The 19427-nt window shown below is 44.3% G+C and overlaps 1 protein-coding gene across 1 annotated transcript; it reads left to right on the top strand.

Annotated features, from left to right (window-relative positions):
- The first annotated feature begins 134 nt into the window (after positions 1-134).
- LOC140486103 (large ribosomal subunit protein uL18m-like) lies at positions 135-10119 on the top strand. The gene is made up of 4 exons (XM_072584758.1): positions 135-219; positions 321-495; positions 4821-5058; positions 9947-10119. Exons 1-4 carry the CDS (start codon positions 150-152, stop codon positions 10109-10111), a joined length of 648 nt encoding a protein of 215 aa, XP_072440859.1. The 5' UTR covers positions 135-149; the 3' UTR covers positions 10112-10119.
- The last annotated feature ends 9308 nt before the right edge of the window (positions 10120-19427 follow it).

Genomic DNA, 19427 nt, shown 5'->3' with positions numbered 1-19427 from the left:
GTTGCCAGGGCGGGGAATAAGTGGGCGGGGCTTGGTGTCCATGGGCGGAGGGCGAGGTTTCAGGGGACAGTGCTGAGTGTCTGGGAGTGAGGTCGAGGGGCGGGGCTACGTGTCCCGTCGTCACGTCAGGGGGCGGGGTTCTCAGCGCAATGGCGGCGGTGGTGGTCGCTCTCGGGTTGCAGCTGGAGCGAGCGGCGGTGGCGGCTCCCGCTCGAACAGGTACGGGGTGGGCAGAGTCATGCCCCTATCACCCGGCCATTGTCAGCAGTGATGACCCATGTGCACCTGCATTAACCCCGTCTCTCTCTCTGGGCCTGAAGGTTGGCGGTTGATGTCGGCCTCGGCTGAAGCCTCGATAGCCCCGGACACGCGAGAGAACGAGACGGTCTCGCCGCGATTTGTGAACCGCAACCCCCGGAACCTGGAGCGTCTGGCGCTGGCGAGGAAGGACAACGGCTGGCAGAGCACCTGGCCGAGGGGCAGCTACTGGCACCGGTGAGCACCGGACACCACATGGGACAGAACAGTACAGGCCCTTCGGCCCACCATGTTGTGCTGAGCATTTATCTAACATCAACCACATCTACACCCCCTGCAAATTACTGCCGTCCATGTGCTTGTCCAGCAGTTGCTTAAATGTCCCTAATGTCTCTGACTTTTCTACCACCGCTGGCAGTGCATTCCACACACCCACCGCTCTCTGAATAAAGAACCTACCTCTCACATCGCCCCTTTTCCTTTCTGCAGTCACCTTAAAATTATGACCTCTTGTGTCACCCATTTCTGCCCGGGGGTGGGGGGTGGGGAAGTCTCTGGCTACCTACTCTATCTAAGCCTCTCATTAACTTGTACACCTCTATCGGGAAAAATCCACTCCATCTTCCTTCGCTTTGCTCTTGACTGTATCTGTCTGCTTCCCCCTCTTCCAGCTTCTGCCCTCAGTTTGTCAACAGCATTCCGATACAAAGTTAAAAATCACACAACACCCGGTTATAGTCCCAACAGGTTTAATTGGGAGCACTATCTTTCGGAGTGCCGCTCGTCCTTCTTCAGGTGGTTGTGATGAAGGAGCGGCACTCCGAAAGCTAGTGTGCTTCCAATTAAACCCGTTGGACTATAACCTGGTGTTGTGTGATTTTTAACTTTGTACACCTCAGTCCAGCAGTGGCATCTCCAAATGATGAGCATTCAGATAGCAAGTCAAAGAGTCATAGAGATGTACAGCATGGGAACAGTCCAACTTGTCCATACCGACCAGATATCTCAACCCAGTCTGGCACCTCCCAGCACCTGGCCCATATCCCTCCAAACCATTCCTATTCGTATACGCATTCATTGCCTTTTAAATGTTGTAATTGTACCAGCCTCCACCACTTCCTCTGGCAGCTCATTTCATACACGCACCACCCTCTGTGTGAAAAAGTTGCCCCTTAGGTCTCTTTTATGTCTTCCCCTCTCACCCTAAGCTTATTGCTCTAGTTCTGAGATCTCCTTACAAATTTGTTTCTCAATTTCTCTCTGGCTATGAGGGAGTCTATAATACAAGCCCAACAAGCCCTTTCTTATTTCAGTTCCACCCAAATAACTTCCCTGGATGTATTTTCGAGAATATCTTCCCTCAGTACAGCAGTAATGCTATCCCTTAACAAAAACACCACTCCCCCTCCTCTGTTGCCTCCCTTTCTATCCTTCCTCGCATTTGTATCCTGGAACATTAAGCTGCCAGTTCTGTCCATCCCTGAGCTATGTTTCTCTAATTGTTATGATATCCCAGTCCCATGTTCCTAACCATGCCCTCAGTTCATCTGCCTTCCCTGTGAGGCCTCTTGCATTGAAATAAATGCAGTTTAATTTATCAGTCCTACTCTGTTCTCTGCTTTGTTCCTGCCTGCCCTTACTGTTTGACTCGCCTTTGTTCTCAACTGTACCAGTCTCAGATTGATCTCTTTCCTCACTATCTCCCTGGGTCCCACACCCCCATCATACTAGTTTAAATCCTCCCAAGCAGCTCTAACAAATCTCCCTGCCAGTATATTAGTCCTTTTCCAATTTAGGTACAATCCATCCTTCTTGTGCAGGTCACCTCTACCCCAAAAGAGCTTCCAATGATCCAAAATTTTTAATCCTTCTCCCGTGCACCTGCTCCTCAGCCATGCATTCATCTGCTCTATCCTCCTATTCCTGCCCTCACTAGCTCATAGCACCAGGAGTAATCCAGATATTAGTACTCTCATGGGCCTCCTTTTTAAATTCCTGCCTAACTCCCTGTAATCTCCTTTCAGAATCTCAACCTTTTCCCTTCCTATGTCATTGGTTCCAATGACCTCCTGCTGGCCCCTCTTTCACTTGAGAACATTCTGCATCCCCTCTGAGACATCCTTGACTCTGGCACCAGGAATGCAACACACCATTCTGATTTTATGCTGCTGGCCACAGGACCATCTGTCCTCAAATTCTAGACAGTCCTCAAATTCAATCGATCTCTTGGAACCTGATGTACCTGTCATTGCATTAGAACTGGTCTCAGTACCAGAATCTTGGCTGTTTGCTACGTTTCCCTGAGAATCATCAACCCCACATGTTCCAAAACAGCATACTTATTTGAAATGGGGATAGCCACAGAAGACTCCTGCACGAACTGTCTACCTCTCTTACCTTTCCTGGAGTTAACCAATCTATGTGACTGTATCTGCATCTTTTCCCTCTTCCTATAACTGCCATCCTTCATGTCTCCCTGCTCTTGTAAATTCCTCATTACCTCGAACTGTCTCTCCAACTGTTCCATTCAATTTGAAAGGATTCTTAATCAACGGCATATATTGCAGATATAGTCCTCAGTAACCCTTAAACTCTCCCTGAACTCCTACATCCGACAAGAAGAGCATATCACTCTACTAAAGGCCATTTTTGCTTTTAGTCTACAGACACAGAAAATAGCACTGTCTTATTCCTCTACAAAACACTGCTCCAGGTTAAATTAATACTTGTGGCTTATATTTTAAGTTTAATCAAGAGGCATATCTCAAAAAAAATAATAAAACACCAACTCTACTCACAACTGCAGATTTACTGTAAGGCCATGCTTAAAATATCCACTTACCTGTTTCTGTGCTGTCCCCTCTCCCAAACAGGTTCCTCCAAGATTAGTTGTGAATTTCACTTGTTTGTTTTCCCAGATGTATTCCAATGTCCAGTGATTCACGAATTCAAACAGCAAAGGCAGTAACTGTGCAGGTTCACTGCCGTGTCAGTTTCTGCCAATTTCCCGTTTCCATTGCCAGTGGCTGTCAGCTCTTTGTCCCTGAGTTCTGCCTCTGGCCGAGTGAATGTGAAAATTCTTCAGTGAATAGTCCTCTTGTCTCAGACTTCCGAGATTCTGGGTTAGATGGGAGAGCAGAAATCTAACCACTGGTATCTGGGCTGATGTGAGAACTGTTGTACTGGAGTAGCACACTGTTGGAGGGTCAGTGCTGAGGGAGTGCCAGACTGTGTCCCTCTGTGACATCTAACTGGCTGACTGCTGTCTGAAGTCCATATTAAAGATTTCGTGACCTCCTTGGAAGAAGCACTGTGAATGCCAATCTGAATCTTTAAAACTTGTGTCCAGTTGGTGAAAACAGGCAATCAGCCCGATATCACAGTGCTGTTAGTCAGTTCTTGCTGTCTGCACGTTAGTTGCTGTGTTCCCTGAGTAACCGCAGTATCTACCTGACAGTCCATATGATGTTGGAACAGAGGTCAGCCAATTGAATGTACTCTTTTGTCCGATGGGGTCATGGCTGATTTGGCAATTATCAACTCCACTCTCCTGTCTTTCTTTATAATCTTTGATCCCTTCCAGATTAAAAATCTCATCGCAGCCTTCAATATAATTAATGACTCAGCCTCGACCGCCCTCTGTGGTCAAGAGTTCCGCAGATTCACTCCCCTCTGAGAGAAGAAATTCCTCCTCATGCTTCCCTTTTATTCTGAGACTGTGCCTCAAAACTAGAGTCGAAAAGTGTGGCACTGGAAAAACATGGCAGGTCATGCAGCATCCGAGGAGCAGGAGAGTCGACGTTCCGGGGGTAAGCCCTTTATCAGGAATGTCAAAACTAGATGGAATATTCCATCTCACCAAAATTGCGTGGAAGAAAATGGAAGACAGTTTAACGGCTGGACTCACTACTACTCATAAAAAGGCCAAAGGACTACTTGTTTTCCAAATTGCGAGCTGTAGCGCCATGTTCGCATTCATTGACTTAGAAATAAGGTCACACAGGGCTCATAGAAACATACAGTATAAGCAAAGGAGGAGGCTGTTTACCCCTTTTAACAATCCATGTGATCATGGCTGATCAGCCAACTCGGTTCCCTGATCCCATTTCATTCCTGTAATCCCAAGGACTTTATCTAACGCCTCAGAAGTATGGGAAGTGATTTTTGGGTCCCTTGCTGATATATTTGTATCATCGATAGCCACGAATGAAGTGCCAGTAGATTGGAGGGTGGCTAATGTGGTGTGATTATTTAAGAAAGGTAGTAAGCAAAAGCCAGGGAACTGATGTCAGTGGTGGGTAAGTTGTTGGAGGGGATTGTGAGGGATAGGATCTATGTGCATTTGGAAAGCCAAGGACTTATTAGGGATAGTCAACATGGTTTTGTGCATGAGAAATGGTATCTCACCAACTTAATTGAGTTTTTGATGAAGTGACAAAGACGATTGAAGAAGGCAGGGGAGTGCAGTTGTGGTAAGTTGGTGCCTCACAGGATGATTTGCTGCTGATATCTCTCATTTCCTTTGTCATTGATTTTTCTGTCTCTCTACTGCTTGATGCCAGGTTGCGTTTCAGGAAGAGCCAGAGGCACGTCACAGCCTGTGTGGAGGCAGCAAGCAGTCAGGGCGAGGTGGTCATCTCAGCTTCGACCCAAGAGTGGTCCATCAAGAAGCACCTATACAGCACCCGGGACGTCACTGCAGCCGAGACTGTGGGCCGTGTGCTCGCTCAACGCTGCCTTGAGGCCGGGATCGGCTACCTCCAATTCCGGGCTATCCCTTGGGAATACCGGGCAGAGTCGGTAAGTCCCGAGAACTTTAAGAGAATGAGGGTCCTGATTAGTTTAGGAGGAAAGATGGGTGACTCACTTAAACAGGATTGTGGCTGATTGCATCCGGCCTCAACTCCACAGTCCTGCCCACTGTCTTGAAACCATTACTGACTAAAAAATTGTCTACCACCTCAAATTTATTCAGTGACTATCACACTCTGGAGAAGCAAATCCCCTTATGAGAACATAGAACATAGAAAAATACAGCGCAGTACAGGCCCTTCGGCCCTCGATGTTGCGCCGACCGAAGCCTACCTAACCTACACTAGCCCAATAACCTCCATATGCTTGTCCAATGCCCGCTTAAATGACCATAAAGAGGGAGAGTCCACCACTGCTACTGGCAGGGCATTCCATGAATTCACAACCCGCTGAGTAAAAAATCTACCCCTAACATCTGTCCTATACCTACCACCCCTTAATTTAAAGCTGTGTCCCCTAGTAACAGCTGACTCCATACGCGGAAAAAGGTTCTCACTGTCAACCCTATCTAAACCCCTAATCATCTTGTACACCTCTATCAAATCTCCCCTAAACCTTCTTTTCTCCAATGAGAAAAGTCCCAAGTGCCTCAGCCTTTCCTCATATGATCTTCCTACCATGCCAGGCAACATCCTGGTAAACCTTCTCTGCACTCGTTCCAATGCCTCCACATCCTTCCTATAGTATGGCGACCAAAACTGCACACAATACTCCAGATGAGGCCACACCAGAGTCTTATACAACTGCAACATGACCTCAGGACTCCGGAACTCAATTCCTCTACCAATAAAGCCCAGTACACCATATGCCTTCATCACAGCACTATTTACCTGGGTGGCAACTTTCAAAGATCTGTGTACATGGACACCAAGATCCCTCTGCTCATCCACACTACCAAGTAGTCTACCATTAGCCCAGTAATCCATCTTCTTGTTACTCCTACCAAAGTGAATGACTTCACACTTAGCTACATTGAATTCCATTTGCCACCTTACTGCCCAGCTCTGCAACTTATCTATATCGTGCTGTAACCTGCCACATCCTTCTTCGCTGTCCCCAACTCCACAGACTTTTGTGTCATCCGCAAACTTGCTCACCCAGCCTTCAAGCCCCTCCTCCAGGTCATTTATAAAAATGACAAACAGCAATGGTCCCAAAACAGATCCTTCTGGAACACCGCTAGTAACTGCGCTCCAAGATGAACTATACCATCAACTACTACCCTCTGTCTCCTTCCAGCCAGCCAATTCCTAATCCAAGCCTCTAATGCACCCTTAATGCCATATCTCCGTAGTTTTTGCATTAGCCTGCCATGGGATACTTTATCGAACGCCTTGCTAAAATCCATATACACCACATCTACTGCTTTACCCTCGTCCACTTCCTTGGTCACCTTCTCAAAGAATTCAATAAGGTTTGTGAGGCACGACCTGCCCTTCACAAAACCATGCTGACTATCCTTGATCACATTATTCCTATCCAGATGTTCATTAAATCCTATCCCTTACAATTCTCTCTAAGACTTTGCCCACAACAGAAGTGAGACTCACTGGCCTATAGTTACTCGGGCTATCCCTGCTCCCCTTCTTGAACAAGGGGACCACATTTGCTATCCTCCAGTCTTCTGGCACTATTCCCGTAGACAATGACGACATAAAAATCAAGGCCAATGGATCCGCTATCTCCTCCCTAGCTTCCCAGAGGATCCTAGGATAAATGTCATCAGGTCCAGGGGACTTATCTATTTTCATCCTTTCCAGTATTCCCCAGACCTCTTCCCTACGTACCTCAAGGCCATCCATTCTAATCACTTGTGACTCAATATTCACATCGGCAACAATGTCCTGTTCCTGAGTGAATACTGACGAAAAGTTTTGATTCAGTGTCTCACCAATCTCCTCCACCTCCACACACACAACTTCCCCCTACTATCCTTGACTGGACCGATACCTACCCTAGTCATCCTTTTATTCCTGACATACCTGTAGAAAGCCTTTGGATTTTCCCTAATCCTACCAACTAAGGACTTTTCAGTACCCCTTCTCGCTGCTCTTAGCTCTGTCTTTAGATCCTTCCTGGCTACCTTATAACTCTCAATTGCCCCAACTGAACCTTCACGCCTCATCTTTACATAGGCCGCCCTCTTCCCTTTCACAAGGGATTCCAATTCCTTATTAAACCACGGCTCCTTCACAAGACCCTTTACTCCCTGCCTGACTGGTACATACTTATCAAGGACACCCATTAGCTGTTCCTTGAACAATCTCCACATATCATTTGTGTTCTTCCCTTGAAGCCTATTTTTCCAATCCACGCATCCTAAGTCATGCCTCACCGCATCATAATTTCCCTGCCCCCAGCTATAACTGTTGGCCTGCAGTGCACACTTATCCCTCTCCATCACTAGAGTAAAAGTCACCGAGTTGTGGTCACTGCCCCCGAAGTGCTCACCTACCTCCAAGTCTAACACCTGGCCTGGTTCATTACCTAGAACCAAATCCAGTATAGCCTCACCTCTTGTTGGCCTGTCTACATATTGTGTCAGGAAACCCTCCTGCACACATTGGACAAACACCGACCCATCTAACGAACTTGAGCTATAGCTTTCCCAGTCAATATCTGGGAAGTTAAAGTCCCCCATAACAACCACCCTGCTACTTTCACTCTTCTCCTGAATCATCCTGGCAATACTTTCCTCTACTTCTCTCTGACTATTAGGAGGCCTGTAGAAAACTCCGAACAGGGTGACCTCACCTTTCCTATTTCTAACCTCCGCCAACACTACCTCAGATGGCAAGTCTTCCTCCATCACCCTTTCTACTGCTGTAATATTATCCTTGACAAGCAATGCCACACCTCCCCCTCTTTTACCCCCATCTCTGACCCTACTAAAACATTTAAACCCTGGAACCTGCAACAGCCATTCCTGTCCCTGTTCTACCCACGTCTCTGTAATGGCCACAACATCGAAGTCCCAGGTACCAACCCTCGTCATGTCTGTTATTAAACGTGCCACATGTTAAGCCTAAAACGATGACCTCTCATATGAATGAGGACCGTAAGGAAGCCACTCAGCTCCTCCAGCTTACTCTGCCGTTCAATAAGGTCATGGCCGATCTGATTTTAACTTTGACTCAATGTTGCAGTACATCCTCCCAAATCTTTCAGCCTCTTAACCTACATTGCCCCACAAGGGGAAACATCTTCTCTGCGTCTACTTTGTTAATCTCCTTTAGCATCTTACAAACTTCAATTAGATCTTGTGGGTGAATTACCACAAGCTACCTTTAATTTGGCTACTTACTAAGGAATCTCCAAGACAATCCAGTCTTAAAACAGAGGAACCTCTATTATCTGAATGAGTTGAGCGAGCACCTTCTCGTTCGGATCGCAGTGCTCTACCAGACAGTTTGTTTCAATCAATAATTTTGATGAGTCTGCTATTTGAACAAACTAATGTTTGCATTCTGCAAATTGCAGGTTAAACTGAGAAGGACTTAAACCCTTAACATCACATAAATATATGAAATCCCTGCATTAAGCAAGGTCCTGAACAGCTTCTACAATCACAAGAGCATTTATCAAGTTTCTGTGAACTCAGTGTCACAGTAGGAAATCAGAAGCACTGCCTTGCGCATGTTTACTTTCTCGGCAATTTATTTCAAGAAATGCCCAGTAAAGTGACGGAAATAAAGCACACGTTTGAAAAGGACTGTGTAACTAATCCTTACGTGAAACCAAAAACTCCACTCATTGTTGCTTGAGGTGATTGTGTTTCTTTGATTTTGCCAGTGTTTTCACATGTTCTTCAGTACAGGCAATCCAAATTCACCTACCTCTTTGATGTAATATTTTTATTAGAACTTGAGACCTTGTTCGGATAATCCAAAATACAGATAATTGAGGTTAGTCTGTACTTAATCTTTATTGCACGTGGCAGCCAAAATAAGGACCTCCGGTCAGCGAGTTAGGCCTCACAACCCAGCTTGGGTATTACCTGATTCATGGTGGAATTTAGCTACGATTACGACCTACAATGTCTGTCTTTGGATGTCCAGGGTATCATCCTTGTACAGTGCCGTTCTTCAGAGTTCTGCTGCTGAGGAATCCTGAATCTGAAATCTTCTAGAATTTTCTGCCTTGTGATGTGACATGATTGATGCTCCTTTAGATTTGTTCATCCACAATATTGATTCGGGAGTATTCAAGTCTTTGGATTGCCTTCTTATTGGGAGTAGCTTTTCTGTTCCTTGTTACACTTGATGCCAACTTTCTATTCAAAACATTGCATGTTGTGCCAGTAACCCCTTCACTTCAGTACATCCCTCATGCAGGGAATATTAATTACCTATTAGTCACAAGACAGCTGGTTGTCAAACAATTAACTTTGCTAACCCTGGAAACGGGTTATTTATGTTGCTTTGACTCCTTTTTCTCCCAGGGATGGTTAATTGGAATGTTGCCTTTAATTCCTTCATAACAACTTCTCCTTGTCCCTTACATCTCAGGAAACAGTTCAAGTCTGCAGTATCGCAATCTTCTAAACTGAGTTTTAACCTGGGATAAAAATGGGGGTTTGTCAGTCCAAATAGCAATCACAAAACCCTGGAATAATGAAAGAAAGTTTGTGGGGGAGGAGGAAACAATCAGAATTTTTTTAGGCTCATCGATTGAGGTAGGAATCACAATCCCATAGGGATAGTTGTCTGGGAGAGGTATTACAGAAGAAGAGGGTAGATTTGATTGGAGGAGAAGAATCACTGCCTCAGGATTGGGCTGAGAAGGGACAGCTACCCTGTGGGGTAGAGAGAGGGAGGGCAGCAAGGGGCTATCAGCGAACAAGCTCACCTCATCTCCAACTCTCTGTGCTCTGTAGGTCCAGCGATTCCGCTCTGCGCAAAAAGACAGTGGGCTGATCCTCAGCGAACCACGGAGAGTGTACCAGTCGATGCATGGGAATTTGGGACCGAAGGTGAGATGGGGCAAAGGCATCGCAACAAGTTCCTTTCGATTCCTAAATAAAGCAAAAGATTCTGTCTGACTTCAGAACTCATTCTTTTCACGGGTTGTCATAAGGGATGCGGGGTGAGGGTGCAGGCTTCACACACAGCAAGATGATCCCAGATTGCTCCATCTCCCTACCATCAGCCAAGGTTTATTCTGAGCTCACTGATCTTATCTGCTGGGGGACTGACTGGTATCCTTCCTATTCCTGTGTAACAGGATTGAGGAACTGAATGATCTCCTGTTCCTGTGTTACAAGACAAGGGGAGTACTCAGTGAATGATAGGACACTAGGAAACTCAGAGGAACAGGGGTCTTGCCCACAGATCCCTGAAGGTGAAGAGACAGATTAGTAGATAGCTAAGCATCCATGACCATTTCCATTTAGAAGGACAAGGGCAGCAGATACATGGAACCCCAACCCCTCAAGTTCCACTCCAAGACACTCGCCATCCTGACTTGGAAATATATTGCCATTCCTACACCGTCGCTGGTTCAAAATCATGGAATTCCCTCCCTGAGGGGTCTACCTATATCTCATGGACTACAGCAATTCAGGAAGGCAGCTCATCACCAACTTCTCAAGAGCCACTGGGCACTGGTGATAAATGCTGGCCAGCTAGTGATGCTCATGTCCCACAAGTGACTAAAAAAAATTCCATTCCACTGAGACTGTTCCAGAAAATGAGAGATTTCACCAATCGCCTCTTAATCCTGGGGATGCAAAAATCATCACAAATTTGGGATTTTAATCCCTGCAGCACCTTGGCAGTGATTTTCTTTCTGGACACCATTATGTTCCTGTTAGAGTAAAGCTGGTAAATGCCGGTACAGTGGGTGAAGACATAAAGTCGCAGAGACATACAGCACAGACTTCGGTCCAACTCGTCTATGCCAACCAGATACCCTAAATTAATCTTGTCCCATTCACCAGCACTTGGCCCATATCCCTCTAAACCCTTCCTATTCATATACCCATCCAGAGGCCTTTTAAGTGTTGTAATTGTACTAGCCTCCAACAATTTCTCAGGCAGCTCATTCCATACATGCACCACCCTCTGCGTGAAAAAACTGCCCCTTTTAAATCTTTCCCCTCTCATACTAAACCTGTGCCCTCAAGCTTTTGACTCGCCCAACCCGAGGAAAGTACCTTGTGTATTTACCCTATTCATGCCCCTCATGATTTTATAAACCTCTGTAAGGTCACCCCTCAGCCTCCAGGGAAAATAGCCCCAGTGTATTCCACCTCTCCTTATAGCTCAAATCTTCCAATCCTGGCAACATCCTTGTAAAACTTTCCTAAACCCTTACAAATTTCACAACATCCTTCTCATAGCAGGGAGGCCAGAATTGCGCACAGTATTTTAATAATGGCCTAACAAATATCCTGTACAGCTGCAACATGACCTCCCAAAGTCTATACTCAATGCACTATGCAATAACGGCATGTATACCAAATGCTGCCTTCATTGAGGCTCTGTTTGAACAAGTATAAGGAGGCATATGTTAGGTATAGACAACTGGGATCAAGTGAATCCTTTGAAGAGTATTTCAAGAGAGATAGATAGGTCCATTATTAAGAGGGAAATCGGGGGACAAAAGGAGATGCGATAGCCATGGCAGATAAGGTTAACAATAATCCAGAGATTCAACACATATGTTAAGAGCAGCTAAGGAAAAAATAAGGCACCTTAAAGATGGATGAGGTTATCTTTGTGTGGAACCACAGATGATGGCAGGCATACTAAATTTTGTGCCAGTTTTTACTGTGGAGAAACATGAAGGCGAGAGAACTGAGAATAAATATTGATGTTTTGAAAACAATCCACATTACAGAAGAGGAGGTGCTGGAGATCTTAAAAACACATAAAGGTGGATAAATCTCTGGGACCTGATCAAGTGTATCCCAGGACGTTGTGGATAGACAGAGAAGAAATTGTGGGCCCCTACCATAGATATCTATGGGGCACTAGAGGACTGCAGGTCGATTAATGTGCCTTTATTTAAAGAAAGGCTCTAAGGAGAAGCCAGGGAACTATAGACCAGTGAATCTGTCATCGGTGCCACATGGAGTTATAGAGTCATAGAGATGTACTGCACAGAAACAGACCCTTCGGTCCAACTCATCCATGCTGACCAGATATCCTAAACTAATCTAGTTCTATTTGCCAGCACTTGGCCCAGATCCATCTAAATGCCTCCTATTCCTGTGCTCATCCTGTGCCTTTTAATGTTGTAATTGTACCAGCTTCCACCACTTCCTCTGGCAGCATATTCCATACATGCACCACCCTCTATGTGGAAAAGTTGCCTCTTAGGTCCCTTTTAAATATCTCCCCTCTCACCCTCAACCTATGCCCTCTAATTCTGGAGCTCCCCCATCTCAGGGAAAAAACCTTGTCTATTTGTCCTATCCATGCCCCTGCATGATTTTATAAACCTCTATAAGGTCACCCCTCAGCCTCAGATACTCCAATGAAAATTGCCCCACCCATTCAGCCTTTCCCTTTTGCTCAAACTCTCTAACCCTAGCAAAATCCTTGTAAGTCTTTTCAGAACCCTTTCAAGTTTCACAACATCCATCTTATAGCAGGAAGAGCAAAATTGCACACCGTATCCCAAAAGTGGCCTAACCAAGGTCCTGTACAGCCGCAACATGATCTCCCAACTCCTTTACTCAATGCTCTGACCAAACACCACCTTCACTATCCTATCTACCTGCGACTCCACTTTCAAAGAACTATGAACCTTCACTCCAAGGTCTGTTTGTTTAGCAGCACTCCCCAGGACCTTAGTGTTAAGTATACAAGTCCTGCCCTGATTTGCCTTTCCTAAATGCTGCACCTCACATTTATCTAAATTAAACTCCATCTGCCACTCCTAAGCCCATTGGCCCATCTGGTGAAGATCCTGTTGTAATCTGAGGTAACCTTCTTCGCTGTCCACTACATCTCCAATTCTGTGGTCATCTGCAAACTGACTAACGACACTTCACATCCATATTATTTATATAAATGACACAAAGCAATGAACCCAGCACCGATCCTTGTGGCACACTGCTGGTCACAGGCCCCCAATCTGAAGGCAATCATGCGTCAGCACACTATCTTCTACCTTCGAGCCAGTTGTTGAAGAGATTATAAAATATCATATTTATAAAAATAAAATTATAAAATACATTGCATTTGGAGAGGTAAAGACAGATTAAGGATAGTCAGCATAGCTTTGTGATTGGGAAATTGTGTCCCATCAATTTGATTGAGGTTTTTGAGGACGTAATTAAAAGGATTAATAAAGGTAGAGCATTAGATGTTGTTGACATAGACTTTAGTAAAACCTTTGATAATGTTCTACATGGTAGACTAATTAGTATAGTTAGATCACATGGGATACAATTGGATACAAAATTAGCTTGACAATAGAAAACAGAGGAAGATTGTAGAGTTGTTTTTAGACTGGAGGCCGGTAACCAGTGGTGTTCAGCAAGTTTCGGTGCTGGGTCCACTGCTGTTCATCAAAACGATTTGGATCAGAGGTTGTTGACTTGCTTGTTGGAAAGTTTGTTTGCAGACTTTTCAACACCGTATTAGGTAACATAATCAGTCCATCTCCCGTGAAGCGTTGGTGTTCTGTCCTGGTTGTTATTTATGTCTCCCGGTTTGCTGAGGTGGGTGGTTTCATATCTGGTTTTGTTTCTTAGTTGTTGGTGTATGGGGTATAATTCTACATGTTTGTTCATGGAGTTCTAGGTTGGGTGCCAGGCCTCCAGGGATTCCCATGCATGTCTTTAGCTTGTCCGTGGATAGGTACGTGTGTCCCAGTCAAATTGGTCTCCTTCTTTGTCCATGTGTATGGACACAAGTGATAGTTGATCATATATCTTGGTGGCTAGTTGGTGTTCATGTATCCTGATGGCTAGTTTTTTTTTCCAGTGTGCCTTTTGTGGCAATCTTTCCATGGTATTTTGTATATAATGTTGATTGTGTTAGTTGCAGGTATGGGATCCTTTATGCTCATCAGTAGCTGTTGTAGCGTAATTGCTGATTTGTGGGCTACCATAATACCTAGGGGTCAGAGTAGTCTGGTGTTTGTTTCAGAAATGTCCTTGACGTATGGCAAAGAAATGCACAGAAATTCCTGAAGGTCTGGCACTCAACCTGGCATTCCATTAACAAACATTTCGAGTCAGATCCCATATTCCAACCACTAAGAAACATTACCAGAAATGTTACCACCTACCTCAGCAAACACACAAATATCAAGTGGGAAGAACACAGAAAATGGGTGGCACAGTGGTTAGCACTGCTGCCTCACAGCGCCAGCAGACCTGGGTTCGATTCCCGTCTCAGGTGACTCTCTGTGTGGAGTTTGTACATTCTCCCCGTGTCTGCGTGGGTTTCCTCCGGATGCTCCAGTTTCCTCCCGCAATCCAAAAATGTGCGGGTTAGGTGAATTGGCCTTGCTAAATTGCTCGTAGTGTTAGGTGAAGGGGTAAATGTAGGGGAATGGGTCTGGGTGGGTTGCGCTTCGGTGGGTCGGTGTGGACTTGTTGGGCCAAATAGCTTGTTTCCACCCTGTAGGTAATGTAATGTTATGACATAGCTCTGGAGTAGTGAGGACTTAAACTTGGGTTTTCTGCCTTTGAGGTAGGACACTCACACTGCACCACAAGTGGCCCCTCATTGACTCTACTCCAGAAGCTAGGAGGTATAAGATTTATATTCCTTTACAGGGAGTGTAAATGTTACTGACTAGGCCCATAGGGTAGTTATGAGTCAGCTACATTGCAGTGGGTCTTTAGTGACTTGTAGGCCAGGCTAGATAAGGATGACTATGAAATAAACCTGATGAAGGAGCAGTGCTCCGAAAACTAGTGCTTCCAGTTAAACCTGTTGGACTATAACCTGGTGTTGTGTGATTTTTAATTTTATACACCCCAGTCCAACACTGGCATTTCCAAATCATTACTAAATAAACATTAGTGAACCAGACGTGTTTGATTTATATGACAATCAGCATTATTTACATGGTTGATTTTGGACTTGCTTTTTATTCCAGATTTTTACTGAATTTATATTATGCCATCTACCATGGTGGGATTTGAACCCATGTCCCCAAAGCATTAATGTAGGGTTCGAGAGTATTGATGTGGTGAGAATATCAATATACCATCATTTCCTCACATCTCCATATTGAACAATACTGCCCGCACTGCTGTTGTGAAACAACATGCTCAAGAATAGAAATGCCGGATTCTGGGACATTACTTTTAATCTGTGATTCAATATCTTATTATAAGGCTTTTTATTTTAATTTTTAGTATGTAGATTTCTTATTTTTGATAGAATCCTTCAGATATTTGTGTGTGAGTAAGTATTTGCCTCTTAAATCCACAAACTCTTTCCCACATCTACAAGGTGTAAGTCAACGCAGTGATGGAATACTTCACTTACGTCAGATGAATCCTCCTCCAACAAGAATCAGAAAGCTGGATGTCATACCAGGCAAAAAGCTGCAGCTTCAAACTTAAAGCAGCAGAAAGCAAGTTTATAAGACAAATCAGCACAAATTTGTTCAAGAAATGAAATATCAGGCTCTCATTAGTGTTAGGAGCTCTGTTGTATTTGAAGAGACGTGGGACAGAAATACACTATGGTCAGTGTGATATTCACACAAAGGGAAATACACATGAGACTGTGTGTGTGTGTGTTTTGTGCAAGTGCCCAGCAAAGGGAAATGCAGGCAACAATGGTGTGTGATGGTTCAAAGTGTTAACAATTCGGAGACATTCCCAAGCATAAATCACAGGAACAAACGCACATGACTACAGCTAACAACAAATGCATTCATCAGTCTCTATATTCTTCAGCATGTTTAGTGCTTTCATAATCTCATGTTTAGAGTGATTTGGATACACACACCCTCCCACAGACACTCATAACCCGCCCCCCCCCCCCCACCCACCACATGAACACATACACATATAAGTTTGTGGGGTGAAGTTGTACTTGCAGAATTACATTTTACTTTTCTCAAACACTGCGTGAATCCATGTAAGATTCTGTAAATATGTTTTTTAGATTAGAATCAGTTTGACCATTGTGGCACAGACAGCCTCACAGGGAGTTAACACCTTCAAGACCTTATCTGGGCCGACATGACACCAGTTGTTAAAGTGCACTTGAGAATGTAACTTTTTAAAAAAGGTTTTGCAATTTACATATGAAATAAGTGAAACTAACATGGTCATTCTAACAGATGACAGACTTAACAAACGTCTGGGTCTTTTTCAATATATAATTTCAGTTACATCACACTGTAAACTTTTGCTATAAACTGTGTCTTACAACCTTATTCTCCACAACCTAGTGCTTCTAAATAAACCTGTTGGACTATAACCTAGTGTTGTGTGATTTTTAACTCCTATTTAGAGGTCACAGAAGTGATTTTATTTAATGCTCAAATCTGTAACAAGTACATAGACTTTAATTTCCATTATATATTCTCCTGTTGATACCAGAAACGCAGAATGTTTGTGACTTGTTGATGAACCAATCACGAATGTAGAACAGTAGCATTCTCACGATCAGTTTGTGCATTTTCACTTGTGTAATGACCCCACTAGTCTGAGCGGAGAATTCTCTGAGACACAGATAGTGGGTACTTGGCTCGATCAGATGGTGGGACCTGCTCCAGTTGAATAAGTCCTGTATTATTTATCTTTGCCATAAATGGATTCAAGGTATAGTCATTGCACTGATACTGAGTGGGAATCTGGGATACTTTACACCCAAACCCAGGAACACTGAGCATAAATGTCTGTGTCCGTCGGCAGGCCAGACTGAGCCGGGATAATAGTCTAGTGATAACTCAACTGAGGCATCATCTCCGGCTGCACCCCCTGTTGCACCATCATTCTCCCTAGTATTCAGGACTGAATATCGATTTGTTATGAACCAGACCAAACCCCCTCAAAATATATCAAAGAGATAGCCTCGACCCGAATTTCTACCTTATTTGAAGGCAAGTATAAGGTACTGCATTCCAGATGTGATTCAATTGGTCCACATAGGGCTTTAAGCAAAACATGTTTATTGTTATAATACAGTTAAATAAAATGATACAAAAGAAGAATTGGCATAACTCCATTGTAAAACCTGATAAAATAATATGTTTAATTACTAATCATCGACTATTCCAATATAGCAGCATCTCATAAACACACTCTAGGCGAGGGCAAATTCAATGCAACAGATTTTTCTCATGGAATATCTCCCTTCCAGACCAGGAGAAAGGAACACCAGAACAATCGAGCAGCAGAGACAGACCTTGGGCTTTTTGCTGTAGCGTAGAGGGAGCTGTATCTACACCAGCTTCACTAGGCAACTCTAAATGCCAACTGAACAAGTCTGCACAGGAACAGGCCCTTCGGCCTACCAACACATTTTGCCCTTCCATACTAAAACTGTCTTCATTTAAGGATCAGTATCCTACAATTCCCTTCTTATTCATGTCTTCATCCAGGTGCTTCTTGAATGCTGCTAATGTGTCTGTTTCCACCACCTCCTCTGGCAGTGTGTTCCGGGCACTCACTACCCTTTGTGTGAACAATTTGCCTCGCATATCTGTTTTAAATTCCTCCCTCATCCCATACCTTGAACCTGTGTCCGCTAGAAATTGACTCCTTCACCCTGTGAAAAAGCCTCGTACTTTGCACTCTATTCATGCCATTCACAATCTTATAAACTTCAGTCAGGTTGCCTCTCAACCTCCTGCATTCTAGTCTATCCAACCTTTCTTCATAGTTAAAATGCCCCATACCAAGCAATATCCTGTAAAACTTTTCTGTACTCTTTCCAAAGCATCCACATCCTTCTGGTAGTATGGTGCCCAGAACTGAACGCAAAATTTCCAATGCAACCTAACTAAAGTTCTATAAAGCTGCAGCATAACTTTCCTGTCCTTATATTCAGTGCCCATTCCAATGAAGGCAAGCATGCCATAGGCCTTTATTACTATCTTATCCAGCTGCATTGTCATCTTTAGTGATCTATGGACCTGCACACGGAAATCCGTCTGCATATCAATACTCCTAAGGGTTCTGCCATTCACTATATAAATTCATCTTAAAGTCACAGTACCATCACAAGTTGTAAATGAGATGTGCTTGGAGATCTCCTCCTCTACTTGCCTTGTCTTGGTTGACAGGCTGAAGTTGTGTTCTTGTGAATAGAGGACACTGAAGTGTAAATAATTATTCAGGTCTGGCTGCAGTCTATAGGAAAGACCTATTCTGTTATCAGAGAGGTTGATAATCAGGGACAATAATGTACAAAATTAGAGGACAGGCACAGATGATTCTTTACGAATTAGAATTAGAATCCTGACAGTATGGAAACAGGCCCTTTGTCCCAATAAGTCTACCACTGACCCTCTGAATAGTATCCCACTCAAACCCATTCCCCATCACTCTAATGCACCTAACCTACACTTCACTGAACACTACGGGCAATTTAGCATGGCCAATTCACCTGGTCTGCATATCTTTGGGTTGTGGGCAGAAACCCACACAGACACAGGGAGGACATGCAAACTCCACACAGACAGTCGCCTGAGCCTAGGATTGAATCTGGGTCCCTGGTGCTGTGAGGAAGCAGTGCGAGCCATTGAGCCACCATGCTACCAGGGTGTGTTATACTCAGAGGGCAGTGGGTGTTAGGAACACTATTTGAAAGTGTGGTAATTCTTATCACAGTTATATAAAACCTCAGATACACACCTGAGAGATCACAACCTACAGACCAAGAGCTGGAAAGTGAGACAGGGGCTCCACCCCTTTTCCAATCTGCACTGATGCTTTGGGCCAAATGGCTTCCTTCTGTGCTGTAAATGTTCTCTATTTCTGTATTCTTCTCCTCGCTGGAGAGCCTGAGCCCTAGATTTGTAGCTGGGCACCTGCCGTTCAACCATGTCCTACTTAATGTGTCACCAGATACTGGGTCAGTTCCCAGGACTGAAACTGGAGTCTTGGTCCAGACCATATCCTGTAGATCTTTTTGTACATTATCCTTACATACCTGATCATTCCTTGATATCTGTAACATGGCTCAGTCATGCAGATGGATTTACATTTCATATCAATGTTAGTTTTGGTTCACCAGTGACACTTCTTTCTGAAACAGAGGACTGTGTATTATAAATCCTGTTAGGTTCCAACAAATACATGGCAAGGGAGAAGATTTAGAACAAAGAACAAAAGAGAAGGAAAGCACAGGACCAGGCTTTTCAGCCCTCCAAGCCTGCGCCAATCATCATGCCCTAACTAAGCTAACAAACAAACCTTCTACCCTTAT

The sequence above is a fragment of the Chiloscyllium punctatum genome, chromosome 15, assembly GCF_047496795.1.
Source record: "Chiloscyllium punctatum isolate Juve2018m chromosome 15, sChiPun1.3, whole genome shotgun sequence".
Taxonomy (NCBI): Eukaryota; Metazoa; Chordata; class Chondrichthyes; order Orectolobiformes; family Hemiscylliidae; genus Chiloscyllium; species Chiloscyllium punctatum.
This window is presented reverse-complemented; position numbering and strand designations above follow the sequence as displayed.